Source organism: Hyperolius riggenbachi, chromosome 5 (assembly GCF_040937935.1).
Source record: "Hyperolius riggenbachi isolate aHypRig1 chromosome 5, aHypRig1.pri, whole genome shotgun sequence".
Lineage (NCBI taxonomy): Eukaryota > Metazoa > Chordata > Amphibia > Anura > Hyperoliidae > Hyperolius > Hyperolius riggenbachi.
In genome coordinates, this window is record NC_090650.1 from 237,198,701 (window position 1) to 237,225,015 (window position 26,315).

Sequence of the window (26,315 nt, forward strand, 5' to 3'; positions counted from 1 at the left end):
TTACCTGCGCTTGGCTGAGACAATCTGCTAAACAGATCACTGACCAACAAACCAAAAAGGAGTGGGTGCTGTTGTATACATGCTAAATTCATGGTAGAGGTGGCACTGACTGCCTGGCTGCCTTGGTAGAGAACCATCTAGCATGTGTAGAAAGATTATCACTCATCCCCCCTAATACCAAGTTTTCCTGAATTTCCTGAATTTAGATTATATGAATACCTACCAGTTATAAGGAACCTGCCTGTTTCTGATGATGTTTCCACCGAGACCTGGGCAGAATCTTTTGCTTTCGGGTCTTGGCACTTGTTCCTTGTTGATGACGCTGCTGAGACACAGGCCGCACATTCCGATAGGCGGAGGCCGTGTTCCCAGTACGCCCTCCGCAGATGTAAACAATAGTCAGCTGACAGCGCGGTGTCAGCTGACATTACAGCTGACACCTAAGTACGTGTACCGCTGTGTGATTGAATGTGCAGAGCGTGGCCGGCCCCTGATTGGATGAAAGTTATATTTAAACCTGCAGAGTGCTCCCAGTCATCGCCCGTGATAAGCATAGCTGTGGCTAGTTGCTGGGTGCACTCTCACATTATTGTATTACTGGATCTCGACCCTTGGCTTGTATTTGACCATTCTTGTCTGCTTTTATTAATCCTTGCTTTGATTGCTGGATACTCTTGCTTGCTGCCTGGACCGACCTCTGCCTGTTACTGGATACTCTTACCTGCTGCCTGGACTGACCTCTGCCTGTTACTGGATACTCTTGCTTGCCTGCCACCTGGACTGACCTCTGCCTGTTAACTGGATACCCTTGCCTGCCACCGGACCAACCTCTGCCTGTTTACTGGATACTCTTGCAAGCTACCTGGACCAACCATTGCTTGTTACTGGACACTCTAGTATTCTTGAACTAATCCTTGTCTATTGCTTGAATAACATTGCATGAGGACCTTGCATGAACTCTCTCATTTATTATCTGGATCATTCACTGCCTGTTGAATAACCTTGCATGTGGACCTTGCATGAACTCTCTCATATATTACCTGGGTCATTCACTGCCTGTTGAATAACCTTGCATGTGGACCTTGCATGAACTCTCTCATATATTACCTGGGTCATTCACTTCCTGTTGAATAACCTTGCATGTGGACTTTGCATGAACTCTCTCTTATATACCTGGATCCTTCACTGCCTGTTGCTGATTTACTGTATCTGTGATTACTGACAATCGACGCTGAGGGCCTCATCCTTCTGAATCAAGGTAATTGTCCTGTGTGATACTTATGAACTATTAAACTGTGTTACTTGCCTCAGTGGGGTTCAGGTGGGTTATTGTCCTCTCTACTTCAGTCTGTATGCCTTGCACATGAAGACTTGGGGGTAACCGTAGTCAGGAGACAAATAGCGTGTCCTGTTCACGCAGGGGCTTGTCTATAGGTGAAGACCGTGTGCCTGGCTCAGAGCCCTGGAAATAGATTGGGGCATAGAGACTGATTGGGGACATAACCTGTCAGGCCTTACACCAGTTTATTAGTTTGGGCACAGCATTATCCCTGGTGAACAACAGAAAAAATGCCATTTTTTATGTATTTATTCTTCACTGACTTGCAAACATGCAAAATTTTGTTTAAATGTCCTAGCTCCCCAAGGTTAATGTTTTGATGAGCATTCGCTGCATTTTTTTTATCCTGCTAACTGTTGTATTCAGAAAAACATCAAATGACAATATAGCGTTGAAATGATACAGCCATTGCCAAGTTACAATGGTGTTTTACCTCTGTGTAAATATTTGTGTAACAGGAACTAAGCTAGAAAATGAAGAGCTGCTTCTCGGCCATTTCTGAACGTGTGTTTTTACCTTCTCTGAGCTGCATGATGAAACGCCCGCTTGCTGTGGTATTCAGAATGCTAAAAACTGAACTCAAGCTGTACTTTGCTAAATATATTTTTGGCACAGCCTTTGCAGCTAATGCTCATTCACTCTCTATAAATACTTTGCATTCATAATAATGAAGCTTAATTACTTGGGAAATGCATAAGCCCAAGTCATACACATAATATATTTAGCAATACAAAAATATGACATACATCAAAATGTCATGTCTGATCTTTAAAACTATAGTCAACATGTTTTGATTTTCCTTGGATAATTTATCTCTTGGGTATCAATTATATGTCACAGCGCAATTGTATAAAAATAACACTGAGCAGGCATCAGATGTAAGGAAAAGCGCAGAAAAGAATTGTACTCAAGAAACCCATAATAGAGTTTCATTGGTGGTGAAAACTCAACTACAAAATATTAAGCGGGTAATTTACTATGCATGGGAGTGTCACATCATGACCTCTTGGCTCAAAATTGCTGTGATTGCCTAAACACAAGGTGAGCGACAGGGTTATCTAAAAATGCTGTGACTATTGTGCCCATTGTGCACTATTCCACTGACAAACTCTTTGCACACTTATACACAGAGACACAGAGATTCACTGCACACTAGCCATTCAAATACAGTCAATTCAGCATACATGTATTAAGGAGAACAGAGGAATGTCTGAGAACTGACATGAAAACCAGTTGATTTATTCCATCAAAAGTGCAGTGACTGTCTGCTAGTTGCAATATGGTTGGAACAGTGAGTGCAGACTAGTGTTGGGCGAACAGTGTTCGCCACTGTTCGGGTTCTGCAGAACATCACCCTGTTCGGGTGATGTTCGGGTTCGGCCGAACACCTGATGGTGTTCGGCCAAACTGTTCGGCCATATGGCCGAACTAAGAGCGCATGGCCGAACGTTACCCGAACGTTCGGCTAGCGCTGTGATTGGCCGAACGGGTCACGTGTAGTGTTGGGCGAACATCTAGATGTTCGGGTTCGGGCCGAACATGGCCGAACTCCGAACATAATGGAAGTCAATGGGGACCCGAACTTTCGTGCTTTGTAAAGCCTCCTTATATGCTACATACCCCAAATTTACAGGGTATGTGCACCTTGGGATTGGGTACAAGAGGAAAAAAAAATTAGCAAAAAGAGCTTATAGTTTTTGAGAAAATTGATTTTAAAATTTCAAAGGGAAAACTGTCTTTTAAATGCGGGAAATGTCTGTTTTCTTTGCACAGGTAACATGCTTTTTGTCGGCATGCAGTCATAAATGTAATACATATAAGAGGTTCCAGGAAAAGGGACCGGTAACGCTAACCCAGCAGCAGCACACGTGATGGAACAGGAGGAGGGTGGCGCAGGAGGAGAAGGCCACGCTTTGAGACACAACAACCCAGGCCTTGCATGAGGACAAGAAGCGTGCGGATAGCAATTTGCATTTTGTCGCCATGCAGTCATAAATGTAATACAGATGAGAGGTTCAATAAACAGGGACCGGAAACGCTAACCCATCACAGATGTTCATTGTTCATGTTACTTGGTTGGGGTCCGGGAGTGTTGCGTAGTCGTTTCCAATCCAGGATTGATTCATTTTAATTTGAGTCAGACGGTCTGCATTTTCTGTGGAGAGGCGGATACACCGCCGATCTGTGACGATGCCTCCGGCAGCACTGAAACAGCGTTCCGACATAATGCTGGCTGCCGGGCAAGCCAGCACCTCTATTGCGTACATTGCCAGTTTGTGTCAGGTGTCTAGCTTCGATACCCAATAGTTGAAGGGTGCAGATGGATTGTTCAACACAGCTACGCCATCTGACATGTAGTCCTTGACCATCTTCTCCAGGCGATCGGTGTTGGAGGTGGATCTGCACGCTTGCTGTTCTGTGTGCTGCTGCATGGGTGTCAGAAAATTTTCCCACTCCAAGGACACTGCCGATACCATTCCCTTTTGGGCACTAGCTGCGGCTTGTGTTGTTTGCTGCCCTCCTGGTCGTCCTGGGTTTGCGGAAGTCAGTCTGTCGGCGTACAACTGGCTAGAGGAGGGGGAGGATGTCAATCTCCTCTCTAAAGTCTCCACAAGGGCCTGCTGGTATTCTTCCATTTTGACCTGTCTGGCTCTTTCTTCAAGCAGTTTTGGAACATTGTGTTTGTACCGTGGATCCAGAAGGGTATAAACCCAGTAATTGGTGTTGTCCAGAATGCGCACAATGCGTGGGTCGCGTTCAATGCAGTCCTGGGCCGAAGAGGTCATAGCCTAGGGTCACAAAACCTGTTTATTTGGGCAATTTCAATGGTGGCGAGTCTGACGTACATAAATCGCAGCAATGGCCGTTAGCAACGTCTGAATCTCACGAAATCTCTCATGCAGGTAGAAGACATATTGTTAGACTTGGGCTCCAAAGATGGGTTCCCTACATCTCTGCAAACCAGAGTTACAGGGCTCCAAATTTGGTAAAATCCCCCATAGGCTTTCATTGGGCCTCCTATTTACAGTTCCAAAATCTCACATCTTTTCAAAGGGCAATTACTCAGCAGTGGCAAATTTTCTAGCATTGTAGGGACCCTTAGGGGGAACATGACTGGTGAGTTTCGGGCCCCTAGGCCAAAGAGGTCATAGCCTAGGGTCACAAAAACCTGTTTATTTGGGCTATTTCAATGGTAGTGATGGTGACGTACATAAATCGCAGCAATGGCCGTTAGCAAAGTCTGAATCTCACGAAATGTCTCATGCAGGTAGAAGACATATTGTTAGACTTGGATTCCAAAGATGGGGTCCCTACATCTCTGCAAACCAGAGTTACAGGGGTCCAAAATTGGTAAAATCCCCCATAGGATTTCATTGCCTCCCTATTTCACTTTCCAAAATCTCACATCTTTTCAAAGGGCAATGGCTCAGCAGTACCAAATTTTCTAGCATTGTAGGGACCCTTAGGGGGAACATGACTGGTGAGTTTCGGGCCCCTAGGCCGAAGAGGTCATAGCCTAGGGTCACAAAAACCTGTTTATTTGGGCTATTTCAATGGTAGTGATGGTGACGTACATAAATCGCAGCAATGGCCGTTAGCAACGTCTGAATCTCACGAAATGTCTCATGCAGGTAGAAGACATATTGTTAGACTTGGATTCCAAAGATGGGGTCCCTACATCTCTGCAAACCAGAGTTACAGGGGTCCAAAATTGGTAAAATCCCCCATAGGATTTCATTGCCTCCCTATTTCACTTTCCAAAATCTCACATCTTTTCAAAGAGCAATGGCTCAGCAGTACCAAATTTTCTAGCATTGTAGGGACTCTTAGGGGGAACATGACTGGTGAGTTTCGGGCCCCTAGGCCGAAGAGGTCATAGCCTAGGGTCACAAAAACCTGTTTATTTGGGCTATTTCAATGGTAGTGATGGTGACGTACATAAATCGCAGCAATGGCCGTTAGCAAAGTCTGAATCTCACGAAATGTCTCATGCAGGTAGAAGACATATTGTTAGACTTGGATTCCAAAGATGGGGTCCCTACATCTCTGCAAACCAGAGTTACAGGGGTCCAAAATTGGTAAAATCCCCCATAGGATTTCATTGCCTCCCTATTTCACTTTCCAAAATCTCCCATCTTTTCAAAGGGCAATGGCTCAGCAGTACCAAATTTTCTAGCATTGTAGGGACCCTTAGGGGGATCATGACTGGTGAGTTTTGCCACTGCTGAGCCATTGCCCTTTGAAATGGTGTGAGATTTTGGAACGGTAAATAGGAGGCCCAATGAAAGCCTATGGGGGATTTTACCAATTTTGGACCCCTGTAACTCTGGTTTGCAGAGATGTAGGGACCCCATCTTTGGAATCCAAGTCTAACAATATGTCTTCTACCTGCATGAGACATTTCGTGAGATTCAGACGTTGCTAACGGCCATGGCTGAGATTTATGTACGCCACCATCACTACCATTGAAATAGCCCAAATAAACAGGTTTTTGTGACCCTAGGCTATGACCTCTTCGGCCTAGGGGCCCGAAACTCACCAGTCATGTTCCCCCTAAGGGTCCCTACAATGCTAGAAAATTTGGTACTGCTGAGCCATTGCCCTTTGAAAAGATGTGAAATTTTGGAAAGTGAAATAGGGAGGCAATGAAATCCTATGGGGGATTTTACCAATTTTGGACCCCTGTAACTCTGGTTTGCAGAGATGTAGGGACCCCATCTTTGGAATCCAAGTCTAACAATATGTCTTCTACCTGCATGAGACATTTCGTGAGATTCAGACGTTGCTAACGGCCATGGCTGAGATTTATGTACGCCACCATCACTACCATTGAAATAGCCCAAATAAACAGGTTTTTGTGACCCTAGGCTATGACCTCTTCGGCCTAGGGGCCCGAAACTCACCAGTAATGTTTCCCCTAAGGGTCCCTACAATGCTAGAAAATTTGGTACTGCTGAGCCATTGCCCTTTGAAAAGATGTGAGATTTTGGAAAGTGAAATAGGGAGGCAATGAAATCCTATGGGGGATTTTACCAATTTTGGACCCCTGTAACTCTGGTTTGCAGAGATGTAGGGACCCCATCTTTGGAATCCAAGTCTAACAATATGTCTTCTACCTGCATGAGACATTTCGTGAGATTTAGACGTTGCTAACGGCCATGGCTGAGATTTATGTACGCCACCATCACTACCATTGAAATAGCCCAAATAAACAGGTTTTTGTGACCCTAGGCTATGACCTCTTCGGCCTAGGGGCCCGAAACTCACCAGTCATGTTCCCCCTAAGGGTCCCTACAATGCTAGAAAATTTGGTACTGCTGAGCCATTGCCCTTTGAAAAGGTGTGAGATTTTGGAAAGTGAAATAGGGAGGCAATGAAATCCTATGGGGGATTTTACCAATTTTGGACCCCTGTAACTCTGGTTTGCAGAGATGTAGGGACCCCATCTTTGGAATCCAAGTCTAACAATATGTCTTCTACCTGCATGAGACATTTCGTGAGATTCAGACTTTGCTAACGGCCATTGCTGAGATTTATGTACGCCACCATCACTACCATTGAAATAGCCCAAATAAACAGGTTTTTGTGACCCTAGGCTATGACCTCTTCGGCCTAGGGGCCCGAAACTCACCAGTCATGTTCCCCCTAAGGGTCCCTACAATGCTAGAAAATTTGGTACTGCTGAGCCATTGCCCTTTGAAAAGATGGGAGATTTTGGAAAGTGAAATAGGGAGGCAATTAAATCCTATGGGGGATTTTACCAATTTTGGACCCCTGTAACTCTGGTTTGCAGAGATGTAGGGACCCCATCTTTGGAATCCAAGTCTAACAATATGTCTTCTACCTGCATGAGACATTTCGTGAGATTCAGACTTTGCTAACGGCCATTGCTGCTATTTATGTACGTCACCATCACTACCATTGAAATAGCCCAAATAAACAGGTTTTTGTGACCCTAGGCTATGACCTCTTTGGCCTAGGGGCCCGAAACTCACCAGTCATGTTCCCCCTAAGGGTCCCTACAATGCTAGAAAATTTGGTACTGCTGAGTAATTGCCCTTTGAAAAGATGTGAGATTTTGGAACTGTAAATAGGAGGCCCAATGAAAGCCTATGGGGGATTTTACCAAATTTGGAGCCCTGTAACTCTGGTTTGCAGAGATGTAGGGAACCCATCTTTGGAGCCCAAGTCTAACAATATGTCTTCTACCTGCATGAGACATTTCGTGAGATTCAGACGTTGCTAACGGCCATTGCTGCGATTTATGTACGTCAGACTCGCCACCATTGAAATTGCCCAAATAAACAGGTTTTGTGACCCTAGGCTATGACCTCTTCGGCCTAGGACTGCATTGAACGCGACCCACGCATTGTGCGCATTCTGGACAACACCAATTACTGGGTTTATACCCTTCTGGATCCACGGTACAAACACAATGTTCCAAAACTGCTTGAAGAAAGAGCCAGACAGGTCAAAATGGAAGAATACCAGCAGGCCCTTGTGGAGACTTTAGAGAGGAGATTGACATCCTCCCCCTCCTCTAGCCAGTTGTACGCCGACAGACTGACTTCCGCAAACCCAGGACGACCAGGAGTGCAGCAAACAACACAAGCCGCAGCTAGTGCCCAAAAGGGAATGGTATCGGCAGTGTCCTTGGAGTGGGAAAATTTTCTGACACCCATGCAGCAGCACACAGAACAGCAAGCGTGCAGATCCACCTCCAACACCGATCGCCTGGAGAAGATGGTCAAGGACTACATGTCAGATGGCGTAGCTGTGTTAAACAATCCATCTGCACCCTTCAACTATTGGGTATCGAAGCTAGACACCTGGCACAAACTGGCAATGTACGCAATAGAGGTGCTGGCTTGCCCGGCAGCCAGCGTTATGTCGGAACGCTGTTTCAGTGCTGCCGGAGGCATCGTCACAGATCGGCGGCGTATCCGCCTCTCCACAGAAAATGCAGACCGTCTGACTCAAATTAAAATGAATCAATCCTGGATTGGAAACGACTACGCAACACTCCCGGACCCCAACCAAGTAACATGAACAATGAACATCTGTGATGGGTTAGCGTTTCCGGTCCCTGTTTATTGAACCTCTCATCTGTATTACATTTATGACTGCATGGCAACAAAATGCAAATTGCTATCCGCACGCTTCTTGTCCTCATGCAAGGCCTGGGTTGTTGTGTCTCAAAGCGTGGCCTTCTCCTCCTGCGCCACCCTCCTCCTGTTCCATCACGTGTGCTGCTGCTGGGTTAGCATTACCGGTCCCTTTTCCTGGAACCTCTTATATGTATTACATTTATGACTGCATGCCGACAAAAAGCATGTTACCTGTGCAAAGAAAACAGACATTTCCCGCATTTAAAAGACAGTTTTCCCTTTGAAATTTTAAAATCGATTTTCTCAAAAACTATAAGCTCTTTTTGATAATTTTTTTTTCCTCTTGTACCCACTCCCAAGGTGCACATACCCTGTAAATTTGGGGTATGTAGCATGTAAGGAGGCTTTACAAAGCACAAAAGTTCGGGTCCCCATTGACTTCCATTATGTTCGGAGTTCGGGTCGAACACCCGAACATCGCAGCCATGTTCGGCCTGTTCGTCCCGAACCCGAACATCTAGATGTTCGCCCAACACTAGTGCAGACAGTGAGCACACTAACAAGGAAAACCTGTGAGCAAGTTGGGGCTGTGGGTGTGTGGGTGATGGACAGATCTGGCTGGCTTGATCACCGTTTTTTTCTACACTTGTTTCTTCTGAGAAACATGACTGCAAAATGGGAATCAAGCCCAGGGTTGCTCAAATGTACCCAAATTCGATTCGAGTACACTCGAATCTGGGTCCAGGTCAAATCCGGATTCAGCCGTGATCACGACCATAGAATTCAATTCGAATTTGAATTCGAGCCGTTATCACTAATTGAATTCTGATAACGAGTCATGATCACGAATTCGAATGGCCTTAAAGCATCTTGTTTTGCTTTCTTAAAGGGAAACCACATATATGTGGAGGTGTAATTAAAATTTAAAAAAATGTCTGTGTTTGTTTGTTTATTCTTCTTCACTGTCTTCACCTTCTTCTTTTTCTTCTCTCCATCTTTTTCTTTACTATCTTATTTTTCTTTTTAACCATCTTCTTTCTCACCAACCATCATCTTCATCATCTTCTTCTTCACTGGCACCTGGTTCTTTTTCTTCTTCACCTGATTCCTCTTCTTCTTCTTCTGGTTCATCCTCACTTGGTTTTTCATCTTCTTCTTCTTCACCTGGTTCTTCTTCTTCACCTGGTTACTCTTCTTCTTCACCTGGTTCTTCTTCTTCACCTGGTTCTTCTTCTTCACCTGGTTCTTCTTCTTCACCTGGTTCTTCTTCTTCCCCTGCTTCTTCTTCTTCACCACCTGCTTCTTCTTCTTCTTCACCTGCTTCTTCTTCTTCTTCACCTGCTTCGTCTTCTTCTTCTTCTTCTCCTGGTTCTTATTCTTCTTCACCTGGTCCTTCTTCTTCTTCTTCTTCTTCTTCTTCTTCTTCTTCTTCTTCTTCTTCTTCTTCTTCTTCACCTGCTTCTTCTTCTTCTTCACCTGCTTCTTCTTTTTCTTCTTCTTCTTCTTCTTCACCATCTTCTTCTTAATTTTTTTTTGTTCATATTCTTCCTCTTGTACGCAACTTAACAGTTTTCCCTTACAGAATTGTTTTAAAAAATGTTATTCAACAGCATAGCTTAATTTGTGGCATAATAGCTAGTGGCGCATGGCAGCAGCGCATAATTCTGTGGACCCTGGTAGTGGGAACACAGACAGCAGGAGGGTAAATACAGCAGTAGGAGGAGGATAAGGAGTGACGTGTGTCAGCAGGCAATGTAACAGGCCATGGCACCTAGCGTTGGTACCACGGCTGTAATAAACACCAACAGCAGGAGGTTCCGGACAGCAGTCGTAAAGCTCACATTGTGTCCAATACACAACTGGGTCAGTACAGTTTTCAACCCAGACACCACAGATTTTTTTTTTTTACACAAAAAATGTAGCTATTGTAGTGGCGTAATAGCTAGTGGCATATGGCAGCAGCGCATAATTCTGTGGACCCTGGTGCTGGGAACACAGACAGCAGGAGGTTAAATACAGCAGCAGGAGGAGGAGGAGTGACATATGGCAGCAGACAATGTAACGGGTCATGGCACCTAGCAGTGGTAGCACAGCACCTACAGAAAAACCAGGCCAAATTAGCAGGGGACTGAAGGTTGATGTTGTGAAAAAATAATTCCCAGGCACCTCATGTCCTCCTTTCGCCGACAACAGGTGCCTGGTTGATCTTCAAAAATGTGAGTCTGTCCACGGACTCTGGGGACAGACGAGAGCGCTTCTCAGTGACCACACTACCGGATGCACTGAAGCACCTCTCGGACAGCACGCTGGAAGGGGGGCAAGACAGGACTTCCAGGGCATATTGCACCAGCTCACTCCAGATCTGTAAGCGCGCAACCCAGTACTCCAAGGGGTCCACAGGCTCCTTGCCGGTGTCAAGCCCACTGAAGGACCCCATGTGGTCGGCCACCATCCGGGTCAGGCGCCGGCTGTGACTTTGAGAGGAGGATGCTGCTGCATGCACTCTCAGCTGCTCTACCGTCATGTATAGTGCCTTAGTCATTGACAGCAGATCACCTGGGCACCTGCTGCTGCTGGCTGCAGGCACCGGGCCACCGGCTGCTGTGCTGGCTGGACAGGGACAGAGGGGGTGAAAGGCTGGGGGAAGGCTTCCTCCAATCGCCGAACAAGGATCTGCTGCAACGACCTTGTTCGCTGCTCAGTGTCTCCAGCAGGCAGGAACTGACCCACCTTCCCCTTCAGCCGCGGGTCCAGGATCATGCTGATGCAGGCGTCCTCCCGAGCTTGCATCTGCTTAACCCTGGGGTCTGTGTGACGGCACCGCAGCATGTGCGCTGCCATGGGGAACAGGGTGGACCATCCAGCAGAGACATCAGGGTCAGGCGGTTGCTGTTCCAGCTGGATCAGGGCCTCCTCTCCCACATCCATCAGATCACACAGTGCCCTGTCCAGCAGACAAAGAGGACCCACTGACAGAGGGATGCCCATTCCTCGCTCACCAGGTTGGTTCCCTGCCGGAAGGGAGCCAACACCAAGCAGACCTGCTGCATTTGCCCCCACTGTGAGTTGGAGAGGAGCTGGAGTTTGGTGGTGCTGATGAGAGTGGCCTCAATGATGTGGTGGTTGACAGCCCTCCTCTGCTCAAGCAGCCGCTCCAACATCGCCAGAGTGGAGTTCCTGCGAGTTGGCACATTGATGACAAGCCGGTGTCGTGGCAGGCCCTCGCGCTGCTGCATGTTGGCTAGGTTTGCTGAGGCAACGGCTGAGCGGCGGAAAGTGCACACAATTTTCCGAGCCACTTCCAACAGATTGTCCTTCCCCTGGAAGGTTGCCAGGAACTTCTGCACCCCCAGGTTCAGGACGTGGGCCAAGCAGGGGGCATGGGTCCCCTGGTGATGGAAGCCAGCAGGTTGGCTGCATTGTCGGACACCACCAATCGGACCTTGAGGCCTACGTGGCTGAGCGGCGGAAAGTGCGCACAATTTTCCGAGCCACTTCCAACAGATTGTCCTTCCCCTGGTAGGTGCACAGGAACTTCTGCACCCCCAGGTTCAGGACGTGGGCCAAGCAGGGGGCATGGGTCCCCTGGTGATGGCAGCCAGCAGGTTGGCTGCATTGTCGGACACCACCAATCTGACCTTGAGGCCTATGTGGGTCAGCCACATCTTCTCCTGCTCCCTCAGGTAGCGGAGCACGTTGGGTGCAGTCAAGCTGTTTTTTCTCCAGGCTGACCATCTCCAGCAGCGCTTGACAGTGGCGGGCCTTCACGCTGCTGGTGAGGCGGGGTCGCTTGGTGGTGGAAGCTGCTGCTTCTCCCCTGACCCCGCGTGGTGGCACCACTAAGTGGACGACTGGTGCTGCTGCTGCTAATGCGCCCGAGGATGGACCTGCTGCTTCCTCACTAGCGCATTCCACCAGGCTGACCAAGTGAGCCATGAAGGACAGGTAGCGGTGTGTCCCAAAATGTCTGCTCCAGGAGTCCATTGTAATGTGTATCCGCTCACTCACGGTGTGATCGAGTGAGCGGCCGACATTCGCCATAGCAAATCGGGGCAGTGCTGGGATTGCCGTGCGGGAGAAGTAGTGGCGACTTGGAATTTGCCACTCCGGAATCCCATATTGCAGGAGTGCTCTCATGTCACTCCCCTCCTGCACAAAGGAGTATGGCAGGAGCTGGGAGCACATGGCCTGGGAAAGCAACCCATTCAGCACCCAGATGCACCTGTTGGTGGGTGGGAGGCAGAATCTTGGTCACACCGGGAAATGACTCGCTGAGAAGGGTCTGGCAGCATTTGCCTGCATGGGAGGAAGAGAAGGTGACTGTGGAGGGAGCAGATGAGGCCACTGAGGACTGGCTACCCGGGGGGGGGGGGGGGAGTAGTTCCTTTCTGTGCTCCTGCTGCTGATGCTGGATGAGCAGGAGGGTGGGATGCTGCTGCTGCTGCTGCTGCTGCTGCTGAAGGCTGTGCAGTGGCTGTCTGGCTCCGACCACTGCCTGCGCCACTGTCCCTCAGCCTCGGAACTCACTGTAGTCCTCAAAATATTTGGTCTCCAAGTGGGTCTGCAGGCACGAGGTACCCAACTTGTTCAGATTGCGACCTCTGCTCAGGTTGGGGCACCGCAACTGTGGAAAATGGCACGGGTCTTATCGTCAACGCACACAGTGAAGTACCGCCAGACTGAGGATTTGAACTTGCCCTTCAAGCTTGAGGGCTGAGGAGTTTTTTTGCCTTTACTTGGAGGAGCTTTGGTGCAGGTGGTGGTAGCGGCTGAAGCAGCAGGCTGTGGCTCCTGCCTTCCATGCCCTGTGCCGGCCGCCATGCTGCTGCCACGCCTCTGTGCCTGAGGCGCCTCCTTCTCCGATGACGAACTGCCTTCACCCAACTGTGGTGGCGGCACATAGGGACGGTCCTGCACCTCATCATCATCATCATCCCCAAACATCTTCTCTGAGCCCCCAACCAACTCTTCTGTCCCAACATCCCCTGCATCAGGCCCCTCCTCCTCCACATGAAATTGTGGTTATTCTGCACCAAAAACAAACTCCTCCACCTCAAACTCCTCCTCCTCCTCCTTGCATGTCCCCATCATCTCCTCCTCAAACTCTGCAACAACCTCCCTCAAAGCGCTTGTGGTCCCTGGCGTAAAGAGCAAGCGCAGTGAGGGCAGGGTGGTCACTGGGGTTGATGTGACCTCAAGCGGTGGTGGAGGGCAGCTGCTGCTGTGGACCAGAGTGCTGGTGGTGGCACTGGTCTCGGTGGCGCTGGAGGTCAGGCTGGAAACAGTGGCTTGCTGCTCCGCCATAATTTCCATGACAGCCTGTGCCTGACTCTCCACAATGGGCCAGGGGTGATGACCCGTCTCAAAGATGGGCACATTACGCTGCTGTTGCGCCTCTGCTCCCTCCTACACAACTCTGCGGTCAGTGGCTGGCGGTGGACCAGTCACAGACCTGCTGGTGCTGGCAGTGGCTGCAGCAATGGCGCTGCCTCTCCTGGTGGTGCCTCGCCCTCTACCTCTGCCAGTCATTGTGCAATAATATAGAAATACAATAAGAAAAAAAATAAAAATAAATATATATATATATATATATATATATATATATATATATATATATATATATATATATATATTTAGGCAGGAAAGGCTGTAAACTTTAATAAAGAAACTAGTGTGACAGACAGTGACAATAAAAGTCTGTCACATACGGACGCAATCAATAGGGTCAGGCAGATGGCAGTCACAGATCACAACAGATGCTGGCCTGTAAAGTAACTATTACACAGACAGTAGTGAAGCTGCACACTAAATAAACTCACAGACTAGCAGTACAAATTAAGTAAACTAGTACATAGGTAACACAACTACTACTAACTATAATACCTAGTAGTAGTGTAGTCTACAGCAGGGGTCCCCAACCTTTTCCGGCCCGGGGACCACTTTCTGACCAAATTTTTCTCCGGGGCCCGCGGGGGGGGGGGGGGGGGGGGGGGGTTGCGTCCTAGTGGACAGTGTCGTGCACAGCGGGTTACCGGGGGGGGGGGGTCATAGCTAGCATAGTTGCCTCAGTATAGGGAGTTTGGTTGCCCCAGTATGGCTAGTACAGTTACCCCAGTATAGCTAGTAGAGTACCCAGTAAAGCTAGTATAGTGCCCAGTAAAGCTAATAGAGTGTCCAGTGTAGCTAGTATAGTGCCCAGTATGGGTAGGTAGTGCCCCAGTATAGCTAGTATGCCCCAGTATAGCTAGTATGCCCCAGTATAGCTAGTATGCCCCAGTATAGTTAGTATGCCCCAGTATAGCTAGTATAGTGCCTCAGTATAGCTAGTATGCCCCAGTATAGCTAGTATAGTGCCCCAGTATAGCTAGTAAAGCCCCAGTACAGCCAGTATAGTGCCCAGTATAGCTAGTAAAGCCCCAGTATAGCCAGTATAGTGCCCAGTATAGCAAGTATAGTGCCTCAGTATAGCTAGTATGCCCCAGTATAGCTAGTATGCCCCAGTATAGCTAGTATAGTGCCCCAGTATAGCTAGTATGCCCCAGTACAGCCAGTATAGTGCCCCAGTATAGCAAGTAAATAGTGCCTCAGTATAGCAAGTATAGTGCCCCAGTATAGCAGCACACCCCCCGTCCCCCCCCCCCCCCCCGCGGCCGCCGCTGCAGTTACCTTGGCCAGCGGTCTCTCTTATTCCCCTCTCTCTCTCTTCCCAGCGTGTGAGTAACAGCGCGCCCGGCTGCTGTGATAGAGAGGGAGGAAGCAGGAAGGTGAGAGCGGTTCCCATAGTAACGGCGCGCCGCTACAGGGAGCCGCTCTTTCTCTCCTGTTTTCCTCCCTCTCAATCACAGCAGCCGCAGGGCGCGCTGTTGTGACACACACTGGGTGGGAAGAGAGAGAAGGGAGAATATTAGAGACGACGCGGCCGCCAGAAGTAACGGAGCGGCGGCCGTGGAGGGGGGCGGGGCGGGCAGACAAGAGGACAGTCCCGCGGCCCAACTGGAAACGTCCTGCGGACCACCAGTGGGCCGCGGACCACAGGTTGGGGATCCCTGGTCTACAGTAGTCTGTAACTAACTAGTGTGACAGACAGTGACAATAAAAGTCTGTCACACACGGACGCAATCAATAGGGTCAGGCAGATGGCAGTCACAGATCACAACAGATGCTTGCCTGTAAAGTCACTATTACACAGACAGTAGTGAAGCTGCAGCACCAAATAAACTCACAGACTAGCAGTATAAATTAAGTAAACTAGTACGTAGGTAACACAACTACTACTAACTATAATCCCTAACCTACCTACAGCTAGTAGGCTAAGGCTACCCAAGGCTAGCAGGCCCTAGCCTGCACACAGACCTAACACTAGCCTAGCACAGTATACATTACACTACACTAGCTGACTGTACTATAACAATCAAATCGCTATTTATCTATAAATCAATACAATCAATGTGTTCAGGAGGTGTAAATTAGCAAAAACGCTGTGTTTAACAGTAAGAAAGCACTTGCTCAGACGAACTGGAGATGCTCTCAATACCACAGAGATTTACAAGCAAGGACGGGCTCCTTAAGATGGCCACTGCCTTATATAGAGGAGGGTAGAGCCAGACTCCCCTCCGCTGATTGGTTGCTAGGGCCTCGGCTTGGGGCCTTCTGATTGGCCCAATGACGTCATCCCCTGGATACCGCAATCCGGATTCGTGATCACGGGTTGACACCTGTGATCATGGCTGAATTTGAGCAGGACTATCCAGATACATTCGAATTCGGGATCGGTATCGATCTTCAAATTCGAATTCGAGTCTGGATTCATGAAAAACTACCCGTGATCGGGTAAATTCAAATTCAAGATCACTGGTGAGCAACCCTGATCAAGCCACTTGTGTGTATATGGCATGCCTGCTGGGGCGTAACAATATACCCTGCAAGGGATGCAGCTGCAGGGGGCCCAGAAGCCACAGAGGGCCCCGTGGGGCGAGAAAGTTTATTTTCCCTGTCCTGAGAGACTGACAACTAAGGGCACTGAGAGAAAAATACTTTCTGCTCTCTGCTGTTCTAATGACTCGTTTGCTTAGCCACTGATAAGGAATCAAACAAAGTTTTGTAGACAAAGATTTGCAGACAGTTCCTATTCAGTGTACAGTAGGCTTTTGTGTAGAGTGCCCTGCCCCCAGCCTCTCTACTCCTTCCCAAGTGCTGTGTCCTGTAGTGATGCTAGAGGAGTCTGCAGAGCCAGTTCTGCTCCATTACAAATGGACAGAGTAAGTGTAATAAGCTGAGGCTGGTAGTACACTTGTCTATTGGTTTTCTGTATGTGTTTTCTGCACATCATGTGTGTCTGTATGTGTGAAATCATGCACATTTTATCACAGAAGCTAATGTAATCGATAGAGAAAATGTGTGCAGTGCTTCCCTGCTGTCTGTTTATATCTGCATGGGGAAAACACATTCAAGTGTGCACTAGCCAACTAAATAACATCCATTCTCAGTTTACCTGTGCAGAAAACGGGGGGGGGGGGGGGGGGGGGGGCATCCAAAGTTTCACAGAGGGACCCAGTGATTACTAGTTATGCCCCTGCAGGCCTACAATCTGTGCTGAACTCTGCTGCTGGCATCTTTTTTCTCGCTCTTCCTCTGCTGTTTCTCTCTGGTTCATTGGCTACCAATTCACCAAAAGACCCAGTTCAAACTCTTAACCTCTTGAAGACTGCAGTGTTAAACCCCCCAAACGACCAGGCCTTTTTTTGCTGAAATGGCCACTGCAGCTTTAAGGCCAAATTGCAGGGCCGCACAACACAGCACACAAGTGATCTCCCCCCCCCCCCCTTTTCTCCCCCACCAACAGAGCTCCCTGTTGGTGGGGTCTGATCACCCCCCCCCCCCCATGTTTATTTTTTTATCTAAATATTATTGATTGTGATTTTTATTTAAAAATCACTGTTTGTTTAAATAAGTTACCTCCCTCCCTCCTTCCCTCGCCGCAGCTAGTGTTGGGCGAACAGTGTTCGCCACTGTTCGGGTTCTGCAGAACATCACCCTGTTCGGGTGATGTTCGAGTTCGGCCGAACACCTGACGGTGCTCGGCCAAACCGTTCGGCCACATGGCCGAACTAAGAGCGCATGGCCGAACGTTCCCCGAACGTTCGGCTAGCGCTGTGATTGGCCGAACGGGTCACGTGGTTCGGTCCCGAACGCGCTCTGATTGGCCGAACTGTCACGTGGTTCGGGTAAATAAATACCCGAACCACGTCATATCTCCGCCATTTGTCTGTGGGTTTAGCTTTGGGTAGGCAGGCAGGGTAGTTCGCGCTCCAGCCACGCTAGCCAGGGTCCCCCCTGTCATTGTGTCGCTGCCTGCTGGGAATAGTAGTACACCGCTCGCTCAGCCACACTATATAGCATTCTGTTCACTGTTCTGTGTCTGCTGGGAATAGTGGTACACCGCTCGCTCAGCCACACTATATAGCATTCTGTTTACTGTTCTGTGTCTGCTGGGAATAGTAGTACATCACTCGCTCAGCCACACTATATAGCATTCTGTTTACTGCCACTCTGTGTACCTCGCTCAGCCACATTATATAGCATTCTGTTCACTGTTCTGTGTCTGCTGGGAATAGTGGTACACCGCTCGCTCAGCCACACTATATAGCATTCTGTTTACTGTTCTGTGTCTGCTGGGAATAGTGGTACACCGCTCGCTCAGCCACACTATATAGCATTCTGTTTACTGTTCTGTGTCTGCTGGGAATAGTGGTACACCGCTCGCTCAGCCACACTATATAGCATTCTGTTTACTGTTCTGTGTCTGCTGGGAATAGTAGTACACCGCTCGCTCAGCCACACTATATAGCATTCTGTTTACTGCCACTCTGTGTACCTCGCTCAGCCACATTATATAGCATTCTGTTCACTGTTCTGTGTCTGCTGGGAATAGTGGTACACCACTCGCTCAGCCACACTATATAGCATTCTGTTTACTGTTCTGTGTCTGCTGGGAACAGTAGTACACCGCTCGCTCAGCCAGACTATATAGCATTGTGTTTACTGCCACTCTGTGTACACCGCTCGCTCAGCCACACTATATAGCATTCTGTTCACTGTTCTGTGTCTGCTGGGAATAGTGGTACACCGCTCGCTCAGCCACACTATATAGCATTCTGTTTACTGTTCTGTGTCTGCTGGGAATAGTAGTACACCACTCGCTCAGCCACACTATATAGCATTCTGTTTACTGCCACTCTGTGTACCTCGCTCAGCCACATTATATAGCATTCTGTTCACTGTTCTGTGTCTGCTGGGAATAGTGGTACACCGCTCGCTCAGCCACACTATATAGCATTCTGTTTACTGTTCTGTGTCTGCTGGGAATAGTGGTACACCGCTTGCTCAGCCACACTATATAGCATTCTGTTTACTGTTCTGTGTCTGCTGGGAATAGTGGTACACCGCTCGCTCAGCCACACTATATAGCATTCTGTTTACTGTTCTGTGTCTGCTGGGAATAGTAGTACACCGCTCGCTCAGCCACACTATATAGCATTCTGTTTACTGCCACTCTGTGTACCTCGCTCAGCCACATTATATAGCATTCTGTTCACTGTTCTGTGTCTGCTGGGAATAGTGGTACACCGCTCGCTCAGCCACACTATATAGCATTCTGTTTACTGTTCTGTGTCTGCTAGGAACAGTAGTACACCGCTCGCTCAGCCAGACTATATAGCATTGTGTTTACTGACACTCTGTGTACACCGCTCAGCCAGACTATATACCATTGTTTACTGACACTCTGTGTACACCGCTCAGCCAGACTATATACCATTGTTTACTGCCACTCTGATTCTGCTGGGAACAGTAGTACACCGCTCGCTCAGCCAGACTATATAGCATTGTGTTTACTGCCACTCTGTGTACACCGCTCAGCCAGACTATATACCATTGTTTACTGACACTCTGTGTACACCGCTCAGCCAGACTATATACCATTGTTTACTGACACTCTGTGTACACCGCTCAGCCAGACTATATACCATTGTTTACTGACACTCTGTGTACACCGCTCAGCCAGACTATATACCATTGTTTACTGCCACTCTGATTCTGCTGGGAACAGTAGTACACCGCTCGCCCGCCACTGTATAGCATTGTGCTCTGTGTCGCTGCTGACAATAGTGGTACACCGCTCACCCACCACTGTATAGCATTTCTGTACTGCCACTGTACTGCTGCCAGTCAGCGTGTACTTTAAGGATAAGTGAAATGAGGAAGAAATCCGGTGAAAGAGGGAGGGGCAAGGGAAGAGGTGTTTCCCCTGACGGTTCACGTACAGGCCACAGGGGAGCACCCAAGAAAACTCACTCAATACCGCTCATGTTGTCCAGGACAACAACCCTCACAGATCCAAAAGAACAGGACCAGATAATTACTTGGATGACCTCTCAAGCGTCCAGCAGTGGGTTAAGCAGCACCAGCACATCACGCACGAGGTCCGAGTCCTCAGCCAGTTAAAGTCTGGGCTTTCTTTGAAGACTGCACTGAGGATGTTACCATGGCGATTTGCAAGGTGTGCAAGACCCGCCTGAGCAGGGGGAAAAGTATTAACAACCTCTCCACCACCAGCATGAGCCGCCACATGCTATCCAAACATCCCACTCTGTGGGCAAACGCGGCAGGACAGGGTACCAGCAACACTGCCTCCCTTGGGTTCACCAGACTCACCACCAGACCCGCCTCAGCAGCAGCAGTAGCCCAGCCATTGCGTGGTTCACAACATTCACAAACATCAGACGACGCTGACACTGTCACTTTCCGGAGTAGTGCTCTTGAGGTCTCCCAGTGTTCATCAAACACAACAACCAACAGCCCTTCCGTGTGCAGCGCTACGGTTCAGTTGTCTGTGTCGGAGATGTTTGAGCACAAGAGGAAATTGCCAGCAAATGACCCCCGGGCCGTGGCAGTAACAGCCAGCATAGCCAAGCTTCTGGCCTGCGAAATGCTGCCATATCGAGTGGTGGAGACAAACAGCTTCAAGGGCATGATGTCAGTGGCCATCCCACGTTACGTGGTTCCCAGCCGCTACCACTTTGCGCGCTCTGCAGTGCCTGAGTTGCATGAGCACGTGGTCAGCTAAATAACCCGAAGCTTGAAGAATGCCGTTGCCTGCAAGGTTCACCTCACCACTGACACCTGGACGAGTGCGTTCGGCCAGGGTCGATACATCTCCCTTACCGCGCACTGGGTGAACCTTGTGGAGCCTGGCAGCGATTCCTCACCTGCTACGGCGCGGGTGTTGCCCACGCCGCAAACAGCTGCACCGCCGTCCCTCCCACTGGATAACAACAGCAGCACCTACCTCTCTGACTCCTTCTCCTCCAACGCATCTCAAAGCTGTACCTCATCCGGAAATGCTAACCCAGCACCAGCAGCAGTAGGATCGTGGAAGCAGTGCAGCACAGCTGTTGGCATGCGTCAGCAAGCGTTGCTGAAGCTGATCTGCCTTGGGGATAAGCAGCACACAGGGGAGGAAATTTGGAGGGGAATAAAGGAACAGACGGATTTGTGGCTGGCACCGCTGGACCTGAAACCGGGCATGAAGCTAGACACCTGGCACGAACTGGCAATGTACGCAATAGAGGTGCTGGCTTGCCCGGCAGCCAGCGTTATGTCGGAACGCTGTTTCAGTGCTGCCGGAGGCATCGTCACAGATCGGCGTATCCGCCTCTCCACAGAAAATGCAGACCGTCTGACTCAAATTAAAATGAATCAATCCTGGATTGGAAACGACTACGCAACACTCCAGGACCCCAACCAAGTAACATGACCGATGAACATCTGGGATGGTTTAGCGTTTCCGGTCCCTGTTTATTGAACCTCTCATCTGTATTACATTTATGACTGCATGGCGGCAAAAAGCATTGCTGCTATATCCGCACGCTTTTTGTCCTCATGCAAGGCCTGGGTTGTTGTGTCTCACAAAGCGTGGCCTTCTCCTCCTGCGCCTCCTCCTGTTCCATCACGTGTGCTGCTGCTGCTGCTGCTGCTGGGTTACCGTTGCCGGTCCCTGTTTATGGAACCTCTTATCTTTATTACATTTATGACTACATGGCGGTACAAAGCATGCTATCCGCACGCTTTTTGTCCTCATGCAAGGCCTGGGTTGTTGTGTCTCACAAAGCGTGGCCTTCTCCTCCTGCGCCTCCTCCTGTTCCATCACGTGTGCTGCTGCTGGGTTAGCGTTGCCGCGTGGTCCCTGTTTATTGAACCACTTATCTTTATTACATTTATGACTGCATGGTGGTACAAAGCATGCTATCCGCACGCTTCTTGTCCTCATGCAAGGCCTGGGTTGTTGTGTCTCAAAGCGTGGCCTTCTCCTCCTGCGCCACCCTCCTCCTGTTCCATCACGTGTGCTGCTGCTGGGTTAGCATTACCGGTCCCTTTTCCTGGAACCTCTTATATGTATTACATTTATGACTGCATGCCGACAAAAAGCATGTTACCTGTGCAAAGAAAACAGACATTTCCCGCATTTAAAAGACAGTTTTCCCTTTGAAACTTTAAAATCGATTTTCTCAAAAACTATAAGCTCTTTTTGCTTATTTTTTTTCCTCTTGTACCCACTCCCAAGGTGCACATACCCTGTAAATTTGGAGTATGTAGCATGTAAGGAGGCTTTACAAAGCACGAAAGTTCGGGTCCCCATTGACTTCCATTATGTTCGGAGTTCGGGTCGAACACCCGAACATCGCGGCCATGTTCGGCCTGTTCGGCCCGAACCCGAACATCTAGATGTTCGCCCAACACTAGCTGCAGCGAGCCAATTACGGCGATCGGCTGTCATAGGCTTCTGCCTATGAGAGCCGATCGCTCTCTTGTCCCCCAGTACAGCGCTGCAGCCGATCGCAGCGCTGTACACAGAAATAGATGCGATTTCGCCGTCTAATAGTCAGCAATAGCCGCTCTGAGACTGAAGGTGGGGCGGAGCTCCACCCTCCAAGCAGGAGATGCGCGCGCAGCCTGCGCGCGATCTCCTGCATTAGCTGGCCCCAGGACTTTACGCCAATTGGGGCTGCCGCCGTGGCCACGCCCGTCGGCGTGATGCGGTCGGCAAAAGGTTAAAGGGAAACTGTAACCAAGAATTGAACTTCACCCTGATTAGTAGCTGATACCCCCTTTCCCATGAGAAATCAATTCCTGTTCTCAAATGGAACATCAGGGGGCTCTGTATAGCTGATATTATAGTGAAATCCCTCCCACAGTGGGATGTCAACACCATTGAAGCATATTTTATTTTAAAACTATAATGGTCTAAAACTGCCAAATAACATTTTTTTTTCCATTTCTTATTTATTATTATTCCCTTTAAAATGCATATAAAATAAAATAATTCTTAGCAAAACGTGCCACCCATAGAAAGCCTCATGTGTGGCAAATAAAACAATATATAGATCATTTTGATGTGATAAGCACCGATAAAGTGATTGGAAAATGAATGGTAGGAGCGTGATGTGAAAATTGCTCTGGTTTTTAAGGGGACATTTTTTTTATTTCTGAATGAAAGAGGAATTTTACTAAAAAATCTATACTTTTTGTAAAAACTATGTGCAAGTAAAACACAGGGACAATTTTAAAACAAAGTGTATAGTAAACAATTTGAAGATATAAAATGTAATCATATTTGTATACCTGTCTTAGGATCAATAGAAAAATAAGGTTGTCCCTGAAGAATGCTATAAACCACTCTTGCACTACTTCCATATGTAGGGTCATCAGCATCCGTTGCTTTAACCTGAAGTACATAGGCACCTAAAAGAGTAAAAAGAAAAAAGATGGTTTACAAAGTTTGATGTTTCTCAATATGTATGTCAATTATCATTTCTGACCTTGATTTTCTAAATTTTCTCTTTAACTGAATGAAAAAGAAGTGGTTGTACACCTTGAAAAGGGAAGTATAGAGACAAAGGCCTCAATTCACTAAGCTTTATCAAACACTTTATCAAACGTTTTGTAATTTACCTCATGGGTAAAGTCTCATTTTAAATTCACTAAGGTGTTATAGATTAATTGACAGTTTTATTGATAAAATATTTGATAAATATATAACACCTTAGTGAATTCAAAATTAGATTTTACCCATAAGGTAAATTATAAAATGTTTGATAAAGTGTTTGATAAAGCTTAGTGAATTGAGGCCAAAGGAAGCCCAAATATTGCAATATGTCACCAAAATCAGATTTATGCAGAGAATTAGTAATAGTAGTACTCACGAAGGTGGGTTGCACTGGAGGGCAACCAACCACATAAGGCAGGTGGAGATTTACAACCCCGTCTCCACTCAGGGGTCCAGGAAGTGCTGGAAGCAGTCGCACTCTTATAGAAAAAACACGAGGTACCAATTGCGGCAACATCATGTGGGACCAAGAACACCTCCAATGGAGGATGAGAAGTGCCGGAGGGATAAAGAGGCATCCAGAGGTACATAAAATTAGATTAAAACAACTAAAAATAGAAAAGGGAATTGGCTGACCTCAATAAAGACAACTTTATTTAATATGTACTGGCAAAGTGTTTTGTGGGTCTAAGCCCAATTCCACAGGCCAAATAATAGTGCTAAACACTAAACATAGCTCAGCAGGGAGCACCTCTTTGACTCAGTTATGTTAAGTGGTTGGCACTATTATTTGGCCTGAAGAAGTGGGCTTGGACCAATGAAACCACGTTTCCAGTGTGTAACAAATGTCATTTCTATATGAGAAGAAGAAAACTGAGAGCCCAATATAGTGTAGTATGTATTGGATTAGATGGGGGGAGGAATATGGTCGGTAAGTATTATACTCACAAACATGGGTTACCACTCAGGCAACCACTGTATAGGCAGGTGGGGAGATTAGACCTGTCCCAACTCAGGATTAAGATGTCGCTCTCTGAAGAAGGAAAAAAGGGGTTTGGTCACCCTTCAACCGAGGGTGGAGAATCTTGACTCAATAGATATACAGAGGCGCCAAAAGAGTAAAATTGCATAAAATGGTTAAAATATTTTGGTGGCGGTGGTGGACCAACCACTCAAAAAAGGACTTGAAACTGTCACTTGAAGTACAAACAGTTTATTCACATACTCCACGAACAATATCGCGACGCGTTTCACGGGCAAGATCCCGCTTCATTAGGCATTCAAAACGGGAGTAATACACCAGCGTAGGTCCGTTATATGTTAGGCACCTCTGTGAAGATGAAGCGGGATCTTGCCCGTGAAACGCGTCACGATATTGTTCGTGGAGTATGTGAATAAACTGTTTGTACTTCAAGCAACAGTTTCAAGTCCTTTTTTGAGTGGTTGGTCCACCACCGCCACCAAAATATTTTAACCATTTTATGCAATTTTACTCTTTTGGCGCCTCTGTATATCTATTGAGTCATTTCTATATGAAGTTGTCTTTATCTTTTTCTACTTTTGGTTGTTTTTCAATCTTATTTCATATATACCTCTGGGTGCCTCTTTATCCCCCCCCCCCCCCAAATGTATTGTCACAAAGCTAAACCAATTTACTTTTGTTTTAATATATTATTGAACACACAAATACACAAGTAGTCATTTACCTATGTGCCACCATAAGCAGTAAGTTTGCATTATTTTATGCTTCATTTTTTAAGAAGTTCACTGGCTTCTGAAAATGTTCTATGTATAAATTATATCCTACTAATATAATAAATGGGAAAGTTCGGATGTTTGGATGTTTGTTACTCGATCACGCAAAAACGGCTGAACGGATTTGAATGAAGTTTGGCACACACATAGTACATTACCTGGAATAAAGTATAGGATACTTTTTATTCTCATAACCAAAATGAGACAAATACAAATTTCACTGGAAAATGTAAACTGCAGCCATTCTTACACTGTTACACTGGAGGTGTGTTTAGCTTCTAAGTGCACAATGGTTAATTTGCATATATTCAGCAGTGCTGCACTGGGGTTAAATATTTAGAAAAGGGGTGGGGCCACAAACAGCGAATCAGATGTGTTTCATTTCAATGAAAATTATTCATGCCAAAGACCACAAATCTCACAAACTTGGTAATTGACTATTGACAATTGTGTGTTAGGGTTAGAAAAAGTGGCCTGTAACGATTGTGGGATATCTCCGTGTTCAGCGCACAAAGATGTGCGCTGACACTGCGGAGGTCCTCCACAAGCGTGTCAAGATACTAGAACTCAGCTTTTGGTGTAAGCACCAGTAGAGGGAAATTCCTGTCGGCAGATGGCGCTGGGGAGTGCAGAGGAACCAATCCTCTGTACCTCCACAAATGCCAGACAGGAATTGTACGAAGCGCAGAGCGCAATCGCAAGAGAAGCGATTGCGAATGAGAACGAGCAAAGGGACAGGTTGTATGTGTGTGCGCCAATCTAGTCGCCACCCCGCGACCGCGCACACACAACAGCAGGTGCGAAACAGAAACGCAACCGCCAAGAACGGCGATTGCCAGAAGTGACACAAGGCAGATCAGAACAGAATACGAGGATAGCAAAGGCACAGCAAATCATACAATGAGAAGATACGGAAAATAATAAACGCTAGCTAACCGCGAACACCGCACTCATTCGCAACAGTGCACGCGGTTATGCGCGGTCTCCACGTGATAAGCACAATAGAGACAAGCACGCCTAACTAACCATCAACAGACAAACACGAAACAAAGAACGTGAACGCTTGCTTAACGGTTACCTCATCGAGCCTACAGCAAGCGCCCGTATCAGACAAGACAGACAAATGAGAAACAGGAACTAGGCAGAAAGGATCCACCGCTCTTCCGCCAGAGCAAGTGTGATCCAAGCAGGGACACAGATCAGAAAGATCCACAGCCGCTAACGCCAG

At 47.7% G+C, this 26,315-nt stretch overlaps 1 protein-coding gene across 5 annotated transcripts in view; it reads right to left on the reverse strand.

Annotated features, from left to right (window-relative positions):
- Positions 1 to 26,315, reverse strand: part of CDH12 (cadherin 12) — a 1,227,746-nt gene that overhangs the window by 105,203 nt on the left and 1,096,228 nt on the right. For all 5 annotated transcript variants that reach the window (XM_068236731.1, XM_068236730.1, XM_068236729.1 and 2 more), the window contains one exon: positions 23,128 to 23,247. In XM_068236731.1, coding sequence (XP_068092832.1) covers positions 23,128 to 23,247 — 120 coding nt within the window. The remainder of the gene's footprint in view (positions 1 to 23,127; positions 23,248 to 26,315) is intronic.